At 45.7% G+C, this 14,748-nt stretch overlaps 2 protein-coding genes across 2 annotated transcripts; one reads left to right on the plus strand and one right to left on the minus strand.

Annotated features, from left to right (window-relative positions):
- Positions 1–4,166: 4,166 nt before the first annotated feature.
- Positions 4,167–6,455, minus strand: MYCFIDRAFT_188993 (uncharacterized protein; the record flags this gene model as incomplete). Its single annotated transcript, XM_007929464.1, has 2 exons — positions 4,167–6,093; positions 6,385–6,455. The coding sequence occupies 2 exons, from the start codon at positions 6,453–6,455 to the stop codon at positions 4,167–4,169; spliced, it is 1,998 nt and encodes a 665-aa protein (XP_007927655.1).
- Positions 6,456–9,683: 3,228 nt separating this feature from the next.
- Positions 9,684–12,110, plus strand: MYCFIDRAFT_60501 (uncharacterized protein; the record flags this gene model as incomplete). The annotated part of the gene is made up of 2 exons (XM_007928908.1): positions 9,684–10,486; positions 10,541–12,110. 2 exons carry the CDS (start codon positions 9,684–9,686, stop codon positions 11,679–11,681), a joined length of 1,944 nt encoding a protein of 647 aa, XP_007927099.1. The 3' UTR covers positions 11,682–12,110.
- Positions 12,111–14,748: the final 2,638 nt, after the last annotated feature.

Consider the following 14,748-nt stretch of genomic DNA (forward strand, 5'->3'; position numbering starts at 1 on the left):
CCCTATCTTAGTTGTCTATTCTTTTTGTGTTTCTAGCTTCTTTTTGTCCTACTCTTGTGCTATAAATAGCTTGATTACCCCTTTCCCTTCGTTCCTAGCCCTAATTACCTCTTTAACTGTAATTCTTTCTATAATCTCTTTCCCTATAAGTCCTTAGATTTCCTTTTGCTCCTATAGGTCCGTAATATAGACTCTAACTACTGTCCTCGGGGGTTTTAGCGCCTCCTAACTAGCTACTGCTGCCTAGGTGCGGTAGTTTAGGCTTATCTCCTATTGTTTCTTCGTAATCTTTGCTACGACTATATTAGCTACCTTTGTAATTACGTAGCTTGCCTAGTTATAGATTGCTTTCAGTCCTCTAAGGAGTTCTAAGATTATTATCCTATATACCCTCTTAGGGGTTCTTCTATCTTCCGCCTTTAGCACCTCCTCTGCCCTAGTATATAGTACTTTCTATTCGTCCTCCCTTCCTTCTTAACTGTCTTCCCTTCGTCTCTAATTGTTCGCTGCCATTTTGATAGTCGATATATAGACGAATACTACTATCCTTCTTAGGGACAAAGAGGATAGGTATACCGTATAGGGACTTACTAGGCCGAATCTAGCCTTTAGCTAGAGCCTAATCGATATATTCGCGGAGTGTCTTTAATTCGTCCTACGAGAGGTTGTAAATAGGAAGTTATAGAGGAACTTTACCTACTTCTAGTTTAATAGTATAGTCGTACTAAGAATGCTAAGGAATAATACTAGCAAGGTCGGTGTTAAAGACATTAACGTAGTCTTTAAATGCTTCGGGTACTTCTTAATAAACTTCGGTAGTAGCGATAATAGTATACTAATAGATAGAGCCGGGAAGCGAAGCTAATTTAGAGTAAGGGTCGTAAAGGGTTTTAAACCTAGAATAAGTAATAAGTGCCCCGATCTACTAACGATCTTATTAACTACAATCGATAGTAGTAGGATCGCGGTTACCTCCTCCTTAGGCGGAGAGGGTTATAAGAGCCTCTACTACTAGGGTATAGAGGTAGTCTAGAGGTACCTCCGAGGCACTAGCAACGTTAGGATTGTTACCTAGTAGTTCATCGTTAGTAGTTTCGGGTCTAACAATATACCGGCTATCTTTAAGCTAGAAGGTAGCCGATCCGTTAACGATTGCTATAAGAATGCGATAGATAGGATTATTCGTAAGGACCTCGTAGGAGTCTCCGAGGGGCTTATTAGGCGCCTTAAAGTAGTCCTCTAGGTCTCTAGTAATCGGGTTCTAGATAAAGGTTCCTTTTCGGAAAGAGATAAGAGGATTAGCATCGGCGAGCTAGTCCTATCCTAAAACTATATCGTATCCGGTAAAGGTCCTAGCCTAAAAGGTTTAAGGGATAGTACACTCGGTACCCGTCTTATCCTTTACTATCGGAGAGAGGGAGTAAGCCTTATAGATCGTTATACGATTATTGTCGAGGAAAGTAACTTTCGGAGGGACTAGATCTAGCGGTACTAGGTCTAGGACTTTCGCTATATACTAAGAGATAAGGTTAATTTAGGCACTATAATCGATTAGTACCTTAAGGGTACGCGTAAGGCCCTTATAAGGCACCTTAACGTCGACGACAATATATCGTTCTCTTCCTCTAGTATTAGGCCCTAGTCGTAGTAAGGAAAGGGAAGCGACTAGGGCTTCGTGTTTTCCGAACTAGTAGAGGCTTAGCTATCTCCGGCGGAGGAATTAGAGGTTAGGTTTACTAATCCGCCCTAGGCTTAGCCTCGGCTACGGTTTCTAAACTAACCCCGACCGCTACCTCTACCCCTAGGGCCCCTTAGAGGTGCCTATAAGGTACTAGGAGGGGTATCGGTTCTAGAACTAGATACTTGCTTAGAAGACCCGCCGGAATTGCGAGTATTCTTAGCGGCATCTTTCTTCTTTATAGACTCCGAGTCTTCGATATAGTATGCCTCGTTAAAGAGATTATTAACGGTCTAAAACGAAATTAGCTTATTAATGCGGATAATCTCTACTTAGATATCCTTTAGAAGCTTAGTATAATAGAAGTCGATACGTGCAGTTTTATACGATCTATCTTTAGGAAAACTATACTCGATTTAGCTTTCGACCTTCTTTATATAGGCGTAGAACTTTATTACTAGTTAATTAGCGTAGTATATAGCACCCTAGTAGAATATAGCATTCTCGGCTCGCTATATAGCCGGAGGCCTAATAGTGTCTTTAATAAGTTCTTTATACTCGGACTATCTAAACTTAGTATAGTTATCTATATACGATTAGATACGCCGTTTAACGGCAGTAGTAATCTCTACTAGTTTAACCTTACTAGTCGCCTATAGAGTGCGTCTAGTACCGTCTCGATCGGTGCAATTTATATAGAAGAAGCGGGCCTCGTATACTTAGGCCTACTTAAGAAAAGCTTAGTTATTTATAGTAAGAAGCTCGGGAGGATCTTTCTTAAAGAGCTTAATTAAGGGGTCTCTTAGAGGCCCTAGAGGTACCTACGAGGCGCCGGTAGGACTTACGGTCTCGTCGACGGTCTCTGCCCTCTTCCTTTTAATAGCAATCTTGCTTTTAAAGGAGGTAAGGAGATCTATAAGGGTTTTACGCTTCTAAACGTAAGCGTCGAAGGCTTAGCCTTCTAATTCCTCTAGTAGTAAGGTATCGAGGGTATTAATAAGTCGAGAAACTCGATTAATATTATTCTTTGCTATCTGCTAGGCATTAGCCTAAGGGTTTAGGTCCTAATCCTCTTCTTTAGGACCGGATTCCGTACGGCTACTTATACGGGAGCTACGAGGTCCCTTTAAGGTACTTATAGTATCGTCCGGAGTAGTATCGTTATCTTCTTCGTTATCGTCCTAAAGTTAGTCTCTAGGTCTAGTAGGGAATGTTTATTCTTCTACTAGAGGGTTAATATTAAGACCTTTTCCCTTAGATAACAATATACCGGTTCCGCCGGCGGCCCTACCGCTTCCTTTAGAAGGTATAGTACTAATAAGTAGGTAGTACTACGTTAGGAGTAGGTACGCTAGTTAGAGGTGCTTTCGGGTAGCTTAGAGGCACTTCGAAGGGGCCTAGTAGGTACCGACGACGTAGGTACTACTACTTAGAGGTCGTACTTAGTATAGCTATACTCCTAAGGAGGATTCGGAGGCGATATTCTATAAGGAAGTAGTATATAGGGAGTATTAATACGAGTAAATAGTAGTCTTAGCATTTAACGATATCGCCTAAGGAACGAGCGATTCTCGAGGTAGGAACAGGCGCCTTATCCTATAGTGCTAAGAGTTAGGTAACTCGGGGTTACCGGCGAGGCACCTCTAGGGTGCCTTATAGGTGCCTAGTAAGGGTCTCGGCGGTATAGAAGGGTATTCCCTTATAAGGGGCTATATTTAAAGGGATATAGATCTCCTCGGGGGTTTTCTATAGTCTAGATTATATAATAATATCCTTCGGGGGGTACTCAGAGTATAAAATAAGACTCTCTTATATATAGTATAGATATAAACTAATTTTCTATTATTTTAATAAAGTACTATATAAGAAGTTAAAAGGATTAATTCTTTTTTTGTTTTTATATAAAGAAGTATTAGCTACCTTACCTAAAATAGAAGGTATACCCCTTTTATATAAGCTAAGGGGATATATAACGCGTTAGCTTAGCTATATAATAACTATATAACTTCTTAGCAGATAAAGGATTTTTATACTACATTTAGACTATAGAATAGACAGAACATAGGCTATTAACGAAGCCATTTTGAACCGCCGGCAAGGCAGGATTACGTAAGCAATCCACTGCGCTGTGCGTAATAAATTAGGCTGGCTGGTGTCGGAGCAATTCTCGGTATCCTGGTCCTCGTCCTGACCATGATCAGATTCATGCCGATTTGAGTTGGAAGATTATAATTTAGACTCGTCACGTTCAGATATTGCTTCACTTTCGTTGGGCTCAGAGTTCTCCATCATAGTAGCCAGTTTTCGATGATCTCTCGAAGGACGTAAGCGCTGATAACGACCATAGTGAAGTCTTTCTGCCAGAAAGATAATCCAAATGCGTCACCGCATCGAATGCAATACGACTTGTGAGAGGGAAGCAGGTCCGGCGCGAACACCTACAAGGCCTGCAAGCTGCATAATTCTGCATGGCACGATCTGTAACAAATCAACCGTATTCGCTTAGGGAATCTTCGTCCTGTACATGTCTCTTACTCGGTCCGGATCTCATTTCATGCCAAACTCCGTCCTCATCCCACTTCCCTGCTTTACTGTAGTCCGCAGTTCTGCTGCCAGACATGTATCCGAAGCGGAAGTACTCCGGTAGTGTGCCGCCCCTTATGCCTATGTCATGCTCAGCGCCAACACGGAGCTCGTCTCTGCCAAGCCTGTGTCTCTGCCATGTCCAAGTAAAGTTCCCTGAGTACCAATCCTGGTCCCAATAAGATCTATCATCGCTGTAGCCTCTGAATCTTTCAATATCGTTCACTAGTACGCTGATGCCGTCATAAGTGGCCCGATTCTTGGGGTCAAAGCGCGGCAATGGTCCAAGGTTGAAAGTTATGTTCTTTGCTCCAATGGCGAGAACAGATATTGCGGGTATCAACGATCCTTGTTGTGCTCCTTTCAACAGTTCTGAGGGCAACTCGACGATGGAAGCAAAACCCCAGCGTGCAATGCCGTTCACGAAAAGGCCGATCAGGAGACCTTGGTAGAGCAGTGATGGACGATTCTGAAAAGAAGTTCCTGGAAGAAGGAGGAGAGCAAGGATATAATGGTGAATGCGCAGGTCTAGGCCGGGAACAGCAAGAAAGATCAATAACGTGAGAATCATGAGTCCATATATCACTAGATAACGTGGCATACGGCCTTCGATCCTGAATGCCCAAGCTTGTCCTAATGCGATGAAGAAGATCGATAGCACGACGATGACCAAGGCCGGGATTGCACCTGGCTGAGCTTTGATGTCGTGCGGCGTCAGTCGCTGAATCGGTATACGGTCGAAAGTATAATTGTTCAGGCTTCCAAGCCAAGCAGGACCGAGCCAAAGGATCGTCTTTTCAATTTGTGCCGTCAGACCTGTTAAGGATCGTTTGACGGTGTATCGATACGTGACCCAAGCACAGAAACACGCGGGGAGGAAGCGGCCAAAGGCGATCGACAAGAGTGCGGAATATGTGGTATTGGCTGGCGGGTCGGAGACTAGGGCCACATGAAAGAATAGCACAACGAAAATGCTCCAGAAATGGACAGCCGGGTCAATGGTGAAGAGAGAGACGAGAATGGTGAAGATGAGAGATGGAGCGAGAGCGGGCCAGCGAAGGTCTTTACATTGCGTCCTGGTGCCGCGAAGGAATGCGAAGCTGTGTGGGAAGTAGCTACTGAAGGGAGTTGACTCGATGGAGTTGCGCTTGTTGCCGGTGAATGATGCTTGTTCACCGGTCAAGGTGAGGACGCCGCATCCTCCTTCGATATCGCGAATGTAACCAGCGTGAACTGCGGACGCGCAGATGAAGCTGTCGCCTCTGTAGACAGCATTGCCGACAACGACATGCTCGTATCCAGTCTGCTGGCTCGTGGGCCCACCGACAACCAGCGGCTTGTATACGACTTCCCTGTCTCCCACAGCATGCGGGTTGAGGATGTGGATTTTATGGCAGTCTGCTGGACATCGGAAGGCCAGCGAGGCATTGGAGAAGGGACGGCACTGGTTGCCATTCAAGCCGCAGTTGTTGCCTTCTCCCCAGTATCTAGCAGCACAGCCCAATCTCACGGGCGTGCCAAACCCTGGTATTTGTGCAGCAAACGAACTTTTCCACAGCATGAGCGAGAATAGCAGAAGCCAGCCGGCATATGCTAGTAGCAAAAGGCCAAACCTTTGTGTCCGCTTGGGGGCATAACGATCTAACAGGTTGATCGGGATGTGCTGGGCTTTGGGGAAGAATGGTGTGATTTTGTAAATGCGAGGAGGATGTGGACCTTTGACCCATCTCTTCGTCGCTGCCCAAGCATCTTTTGCCCTCTGCGGTGTGTGCTGTGCCAGTGCATCGAAGCGGGCAGTTGGAGATGCTCGTGGCAGAGGCGCATGCGGGCCGCTGGGGTCATGGTCATCGGTATGGTCGGTATGGTCGGGACTGTCGCGGTATCGGTCGTTGTGCGTCGTGTAGCCATTACTGCTGCTGCTGCTGCTGCTGCTGCTGTGCTGGGCTTCGGAATGTGTGGTATCGTGTGGAGGCATAGCTTCGGCTGCCAAGGTCGGGTTGGAAGCTGCCTGCCAGTGGTAGGGATTGCTAGCTAGCTAGGCATATGCATTTAACGCAAGATGGCTGTCGGGCAAGATGGTAATTGACACACGGTCACCTGAGAGATGCAGCAGATATTCTTACCGTCTACCCTGGAATAGTGGCAGAGATGGTGCTGTGCCTGTGCCTGACGCTGCTGGCCAGCTGATCGGCATGTCGCTAGCCGAGGAAGCCGAAGCCGAAGCCGTAATTCTTGCCATATCCGTGGCTTTGTCGCCCCCTCTGCGAGGTGGTTGCAAGCCACCTTATAATTTAGCCAAAATCGACACTTTACATCACAATGCCGCACCACACCGTTAGAATGGTGCCAAAGTGAGCAAACAAGACCTATAGAATATATTAAAGACCTCTATATATAATATAGACTATTAGGTAGTATTATAGGTTTACTATATTGCTATGTTTCCTCGCTATTACTAGGTAATAGCCCTCTAGAGGCTAGCTTAGCAGGCGACTATAGCGAAGAAGGTAGCAACGGCGGTAACGATCTAATAGGCAACTCGTATCTATTAGATAGACTACGTAGTAGTATAGTAGGCTATATATACTAATTAACAGGTATTAGCTTATTACCGTTACTATCGCTACTGCTAAAATCGCTGCTATATATTATGCTATTGTCTCTTCTAAACTGCTTTATTAAGCGCTCCTTAGCCGCCTTCCTTATAGCAACTATAGCTTATTACTACCTACGGGCCTCTTCTTTGTAAGTCTATATAACAAGCTTATATAAGGGTTTAAGTAGACCTTCTTCTTTAGTATCCGGATTAATATTACTACTAGGCTTACTACCGTAGGTAAGCACGTTATAGATAGAAACGATAGTCTTCTTAGCTCTAGCAATCTTAATATATATACGTATAATAGGGAAGACTTTAAGCGCTTCTAATAATAGCTTAGTAGGCTTATAAGTCTTTACTAATTAACTAACAGTCGACTATAGGTTATAGCCTATCTTACGTAATAGTTAGACCTTAACCTTTGTATTTATACGGCCCTTAACGCTTATATTAATAGCCTTGCGATAGCGCTTCTTATAGTTAGTCTATTATGTCCTTAATCGCCTAGCCTTATCTCTTACTTAGTTTAGTGCCGCCTCTTAGTCGTTAAACCTCCGCTTCTTAATAGCCCTCCTTGCTTGTCTAGTATATAATAGTCTACTAGTAATAATAGGCCTCGAAGACGCTTCTTCTCGTCGTTTATATACCCGAGTTGCCGCCTCGGTTTAAGAGAGGTTAAAGGTTGCTTAGGCGGCTAATTAAGAGTTAACTTTAGTATAGATAAATAGCCGCCTTACAACACTAGCTAATAGTAACGATAGGAGGCCTTCGAGCCTCTATTAGAGGAAGTCGGTATGCCTTATAGTAGTCCGTATACTTATTAATCCAGTCCGACTCTCTATTACCGGCCTAGGTACCTCTAAGTTATATAGGCGCTAGAGAATTGTTAGTAAATAGTTATCCTCGCGGAGGTATTCTAGGCTTCTAGCCGAGTCTATAACTCGGTCGGAATAGTCGATAGTAAGCGCGTCTAATCGTTCGTATTGTTACTAGTATTATATACTGTCTCTAGCGTTATATTCTAGCCGAAGGAACGTTATAGCGCGCTCCGGATCGTATAGAAGGAGGCCTGTCTTACGGAAAGAGGATTTGTTATTTAATGCTACTCGGTTTAAATATATTAGCTCGAATAGAGTCGATTGCGGCTATAAACTCGGTTATACTAAACTAAACACAACTAGTACGTATAGCGTCTATTACAGCCTGTTTGTAATAGTGTTTAAATAGCTAGAATAGGACTATATCTAGCGGTTAAAGGAAATGTAATATATAAGCTAGTAGGCCGAAGATTACTATCTTATAAGACTATACAAATTCTAGGAACTCTTAGAAGTCGTAAGAGCCGTAATTGTCGTATATTAGTATACGCTACTAGTCCTCGTTAGCTATATATCGTTTCGAGTATTTGTAGAAGTACTAGATATAGTAGTAGGCCGAGTTGTCGTTTATATAACTACTTTCTATTACGTCTACTAGTATAGACGCGGACAGGTTAGTAAACTACCGTTCTTAGAGCACCTTGCTAGCAGTAATTAGCATAGGTAGAATAGAGTTACCGGCGGCATTAACTAATTTAACAGAGGTTATATGCTTCCGGTTAGTCTTAGAAGCGCTCTAAGAGCGACGTTTCGGGTCTATTATAACGACGTATTCCTTGCCTCTAATGCTAATCCGGAAACTAGTCTTATCGAAGTTCTATATTAGCCGTAGATTAGCAATCTTATAGTATACTATTGTCTCTCGTAGCCGTATATACTATCGTCTTATCCGCTTAGGTTTATAGGCCTTCTTCCGTACTATTTTAATCGGCTTTTATAGTACTTAGTAAAGCCCGTGTTCCTTTATAAACCTCTTTGTCTAGCGCCTATCTACCGTTAGTAGATTAAGTAGATCTAGCGCGTTACGAAGAAGGATATTATTAGCAGTAACGTATAGTAGTCGTATAGGAATATCTAGGCCTATTAGCTCGCGCCTATAGTAGTATTTAAGGAGGGCTGTTTGCTAAGTAGGCTTTATCTTCGTGTTTAGTAGCTGTCGCTTAGTAAGGGCACTACGACTACTACGACGACCTATAACCTTTAGATACTAGAAGCGAAGCTTCTAATAGTTAACGTACTCGTCGGTAGACTATTGCTTAATGTTAGGTACGTAATCGTCGTAGTCGTAGTAGAAGGATAGTATCCTATCTAAAACGGCCTAAATACGGTTTTCTTCGTATACGTAGGGCGTTAATTTCGCGATAGGGCGGCGTATACGCGTACTAGCGGTTTTACGGGTACGAGGCATTATTAGAAATTCAATAAGTACGTATAGAAGCGGTTGGGAAATTAATATAGTGGATCTGATAGTGTGGTGTTGGTATTATAATGTAAAGTGTCGATTTTGGCTAAATTATAAGGTGGCTTGCAACCACCTCGCAGAGGGGGCGACAAAGCCACGGATAGCCGAAGCACCCAGACACGTTGGTGATGAAAGTCTTTCCGTTGGAATGCCTGAATGATTCAGCTCTACCCTTCTGGGGTTCTTGCACCATCCAAGGCTACCTGTATCCCCTCCCCGCACCAGAATCCCTCATCCCTCATCGTTCCCACTCCGCCAGCCCACGGGATAATGCAAGGCCGCGTCTTGGCTCTTCTCTTACCCTGATTGGCTTGACAGCTCGCATCTCCGCCGCCCGGGCCGCTCCGGATTCTGTTGAATGGCGTGGCGATAGCGATGGCGTATCTGTCGAGCTGTATGGCGATTGCATATCTATCGGACGTGAAGTAGTAGTGGCAGACTGTAGTGTCCTTGGACGACGACAACGAAGTTTGCCTGTGCAGGATGGCTCCATTCCCATATGATGCAGGCAACGGCGAGGCCGAGGCCGAGGCCACGTTGGACTCACGACCTGCTCCCAAGAATCTGTCTCACCACCTCAGCAGAGTGACAAGGGCTCGCCACGAGTCCTCCATCAAGGCCTTCTACAAGTATTTCCTCATTCCCGGTGTTGGCCAGCTCGCAGGGGGATTACCGAACAACTACTACTTCCCATTCGACACCCTCGAGGCCAAGGTCGCGCGACCAGATCGATGGCAGCCCACACCCAATCGTCCCGTCGATCCTCCGCCACACGACGAAGCGCTGCCAGCCTTGTCCTTCAACAGTCCTCTTGACCAACCGCAAGACGCCATCCTTGTGCCTCACACCTCCGACCAACCGAATCCCATCAAGAAGATTGATCTGTCGACAGCACTGCAGTATGGCCAAGCACAAGGCTATCCGCCATTATACTACTTCATTCGAGAATTTACACGGAAAGCCTTGCACCCGAACTGCCCCTACAAACATGGTCCTGAAGTCCTTCTCACCTGTGGCAACACCGATGGTTTTGGCAAAGTCTTGACTGCCTTATCAAACGAATGGAGCGAAGAGAAGGATTGGATAAGAGACCGGGAGGGTCTTCTCGTGGAAGGCTTCGCATACATGAACGCTGTGCAGGCCGCGCTGCCGAGAGGTCTTCATGTCACGCCCGTTGCCATCGATGACGAGGGCATGATCGCCGAAGGTCCAGGCGGTCTCAGGGAAGTCTTGGAGAACTGGGATCACAAGAGAGGAAAGAGACCGCATTTGATGTACACCGTGACGTGAGTACACTTGGACACAAGATCATGGTGATACAGCTGACGCATGTGATTCAGTATGGGCCAGAATCCGACATCGGGCGTGCTATCGTTGCAACGAAGACGGAGCATCTACGCCCTCTGCTGCAAGTACGACATTATCATCATCGAAGACGACCCCTACTGGTACCTGCAGTTTCCGACTTCAACAGCAGTGAACACGACGACCTCCTCGCACACCGACAACGCTTCATTCAATCCCGACCAACCAATGTTTGCAAATGCCGAACCTGTTCCACAAAACTGGAAGAAGAGCGGATACCCCTTCTTGGACTCCCTTGTTCCAAGCTCCGTCTCGATCGACACAGAAGGCCGCGTCATTCGTCTTGACACTTTTTCGAAGACCGTTGCGCCGGGATGCAGATTGGGGTGGATTACAGCCCAGTCAGCATTGATTGAGCGCATTCTTCGCATCACAGAAACAAGCACACAACAGCCCAGTGGTTTTGTCCAAGCTATGCTTTCAGAGTTGATCCTCGGTCCAGATCACGAAGGCGTCCGCCAGAAAAGGCAGAAGCCTGGCAAACGTCCTCTTCACGACGGCGAGGGCTGGAAATTCGAAGGCTGGGTCCGCTGGCTCGAAGGTCTGCGAGGAAACTATGAGCGGCGCATGAACAGCATGTGTCGCATTTTGGACTCCGGCAAGTACTTGGTGAAATCTGGACGACGACCGTCTTTGTTGCGCGGAGGCCATCCAGAGAACGAAGATGCCGATGAATGGTCTGTGATCGAGAAGACGCAACTTTACTCCTTTGACTGGCCGGTCGGAGGCATGTTTCTGTGGATGAAGGTCCACTTCGAGAGTCATTCACTCTATAGCACGTACAAGAAAGAAAACGGCGGCCTCACTAGATTCTCGCGAGCGCTTTGGATTTTCTGGACCACGAAGCCGTACCGCGTTCTGGCCGCTCCTGGCAGCATGTTCAGTCCTACCGAAGAGATAGCAGAGAACGAGGGCTGGAAATTCTTCAGATTGTGCTTCGCTGCCATCAATGAGGATGAGCTGGGACCGGTCAGTCAAAGGTTATCTGATGGCGTACAAGCTTTTTGGGGGATCAAAGACAGGAAGAAGATCGAGGAATTGCTCGACGAGGAACAAGCGGATATTGCGGCGAAAGATGGCTTGTGCAATCTCGGAGCGAGCGCCTATGGCTGCTAAGGGTATGTTGGTCTGCGAAGCATAGAAAGACGTCCACCACGGACGAAATTCAGCTGATACGAGGCGCAATGCAACGGTTCATGAAGTCGTCTTGCAAGACCGGTACCAAGTGCTCGTATCCTCAGTCTCGCGCTTTGACTAGGCAAGGACATTGTTCGCGAGAAAAGCGGCTTACTGCAGCCTTCCTTTTGTAACTGGGCGCACGGAGTCTCCCGCAGAGCCCTTCTACTGGCGCTTACCGCACAGATACCTGTTGTGTGATCTGGTCAATTGACGCCAAAGACCTTGCGGGAAAGGTGGACAACAAGCGGCTACGAGAACGACACGGAGTAGTTGAGGGGCGGAAGCACGCGGCGACAAACAACGGCAGGACCAAAGGGGACGAAATTACTCCCCAAGCTGCTTCGTGAACTACTCTCCGTTCCACATAATCGCCCGAGGCACCTTGGTCTTGAAAGTATCCTGGAGTTTCTGCCGCAATGGAATACTTACGACCGAGTCGACGCCTATCTCAGACAACGCAAGCCGGCTGTCAATCTCTTCGATATCCTTGTACGTTTTGCCGCAGAGACCAAGCTGCCTACGGAGGTCTTCACCGAAGATACGCGAATGCGTAGCAGCGGCGATGAAATCCAATCTCGGCAGTTTCACAAAGTCCCTGTTGGGCATAAGCTGCAATCTCGTCCACTTCTGCTACAGGCGGCGGGCAGTAGATGATGGCGATATTCCCTTCAGCTCCGGCCGGCTTCGAGTTGTATGCTCTGAATACTACGCGTACTATCGACGTGGGGGATATGCTTCCGAAGATGTTGTGTGAATCTCTTGCGGAGCTCATGGTCTAGGCTAACCACTGTCGCATGCGCAAAATCATGGGATCTCTTGGAGAAGTGGGCCCGAGTCCAAGCTACCTGATGGGCCAGTTTCTCCGTGCTTCGTTGGGATTGACACCAGAAGCCCTGTGAACAACGGTAAGCGCTACGCCCTTTACGTCCGATACCACCATCCCGTGCATGTCCAAGATGGCTACGTACGTGACTTGGGTTTGTTTATCGCGTGCAGGAACTTCCGTGATGTAAAGGTAGAAAGCCTTTGGGGTCGAGATTGGGAGCGAATCGTGACATAGTCAATGCTAGGGACGATACGTCGCTTGGGGTTGTCTGCAAGGAGACTAAAGCTAACTGATATCGCAGTATCTAGTATATCCGGGGTTGCGTTAGCCCACTTCACCCCTCGCCCCGGGCTCGGGGATTCAAGCTACACGTAAAATCGCTTTTTCTTAGTAGGCTACATATAAAAATCGATACTATAGTATATTATAGAGTATATAGACCGGGAAATCAAATAGGGATACGATTAGGGTTAAGAAGCAGTAGATCTCCGTTATATTAGCGACTAAATTGCGACCGTAGATAGTTAAAACAGACCTATAGTCGGCCTCCGCATATACCTCGTATTAACTATATAATTAATTACTTTAGAAGTCGGTCTATAGGTCTATTATATTATCTCTATCTCTTATTACTATTAAGTAAGTAGTTAACTACTTACCCTACTATCTTAAGACTCTTCTAGCCTAATAGGGTTGTCCTTATTACTACTAGCGACCTCGCCTCGATAATAGCTAGTTTTCTTCGAAGGCTCGTAGAAATAGCGCTTTCGCTATACTAACTCGTAGCGGCGGCGAGGATATACTTAGTAAGGCTAAATATTAGTAGTATCTATAGTATCTTCGTTAAGTAGCGCCTCGTCTTATTATAGCTATTCGAGTCGAGTATTAGGCTTTTACGCAAATAGGCTATTTAACCGCCGCTTAGTCTTAACGTTAGTCTATATTAGAAGGTCGCCGTAGCCTTCTTTATAATCGTAGGTACGAGTCGGTAGAGATAGTATTATTATTAGACTCTATATAGATATATATATATATAATTTCGCCGCTCTTAGTCGTATAAGTATATCGCTTATAATTACTAAGAATATCGGCGTATAGATTACTAGTCTTCTTTAAGGTAGAGGTATTATCGGTAGTAAGAAGGCGCTTATCGAAGACGCGTCGTAGTAGCTTATCGATAGACTATAACTCGACGTCTATCTACTTAGTCTTACTATTATTATTAAATACTAGTGTTTATATAGCTCGAAGAGCTACAAGTAAAGGACGAAGTGCTACAAGTAAAGGCCGAAGAGCTATAAGTAAAGGCTAAGGCGACGAGCGGGGTAGGGTAAGCTAGATTCTAGAAGATTCTACGGCGGCTATAGCCGTGCCGCGCTAGGTAATAAGGCGGAAATCGTTACAAATCGCGCTTTATAAATCGCGCGCCTTTCTAATAACAACTTCTTCTACTTACTACTACTTCTACTACTACTACTACTACGACTCGTTACTGCTCCCTTTCTATCTTTACTAAGCTAGACACTATACCTACCCCCTATACTAGCCCCTATAGAAACCCCGAGCAAGATCTCGAGCGCTACCGGTAAGTTTAATATTGTCGCTAAACCTTTATAACCGCGTCGCTAATAGTATTAGTCGCTTAAGTGTTTAAGAGCAAGGAAGTTATCGATCTCGCTAGTACGTCCTCTAACGAGTCTCTCTCTCGCTCTACGAAGCGAGTTCTAGTTAAGAAGACCGGCTCTAAGAGGGTCGCGACTCTAGTAAGTCTCGTTTATAAATATATATTACTAGATATACTAACCCTTAAAGCTCGTCGTAGGCGAAGTCTTCGTGCGTTTCGTTAGTAGCGTAGTGCGCCGCCTTACTTTTAACTATACCGTCGTCCTCTAAGAGGGCGCTAAGACTATCGAGTACTAGTAGTCGCTAGGCACCTCTACTATTAACGCTTAGTCGTACGCTACTCTCCTAGGATCGGACTTTACTTAGAACTTCGGCGCTAGCTCTCCTTTCGTCTAGATAGGACCTAGGAATCGATTTACTATAGGAATCTATATCGCCGCTACTCGGAAGAACGCGATAATCTAAGAATAGTATACTAATTAAGAAGTTAAAAGTTAGAAAAAGCGAGAGGAAATAAGATAAGATATACTATCTACGCTATAGGGCGCGGACCGA

Source organism: Pseudocercospora fijiensis (genome assembly GCF_000340215.1).
Source record: "Pseudocercospora fijiensis CIRAD86 unplaced genomic scaffold MYCFIscaffold_5, whole genome shotgun sequence".
Taxonomy (NCBI): Eukaryota; Fungi; Ascomycota; class Dothideomycetes; order Mycosphaerellales; family Mycosphaerellaceae; genus Pseudocercospora; species Pseudocercospora fijiensis.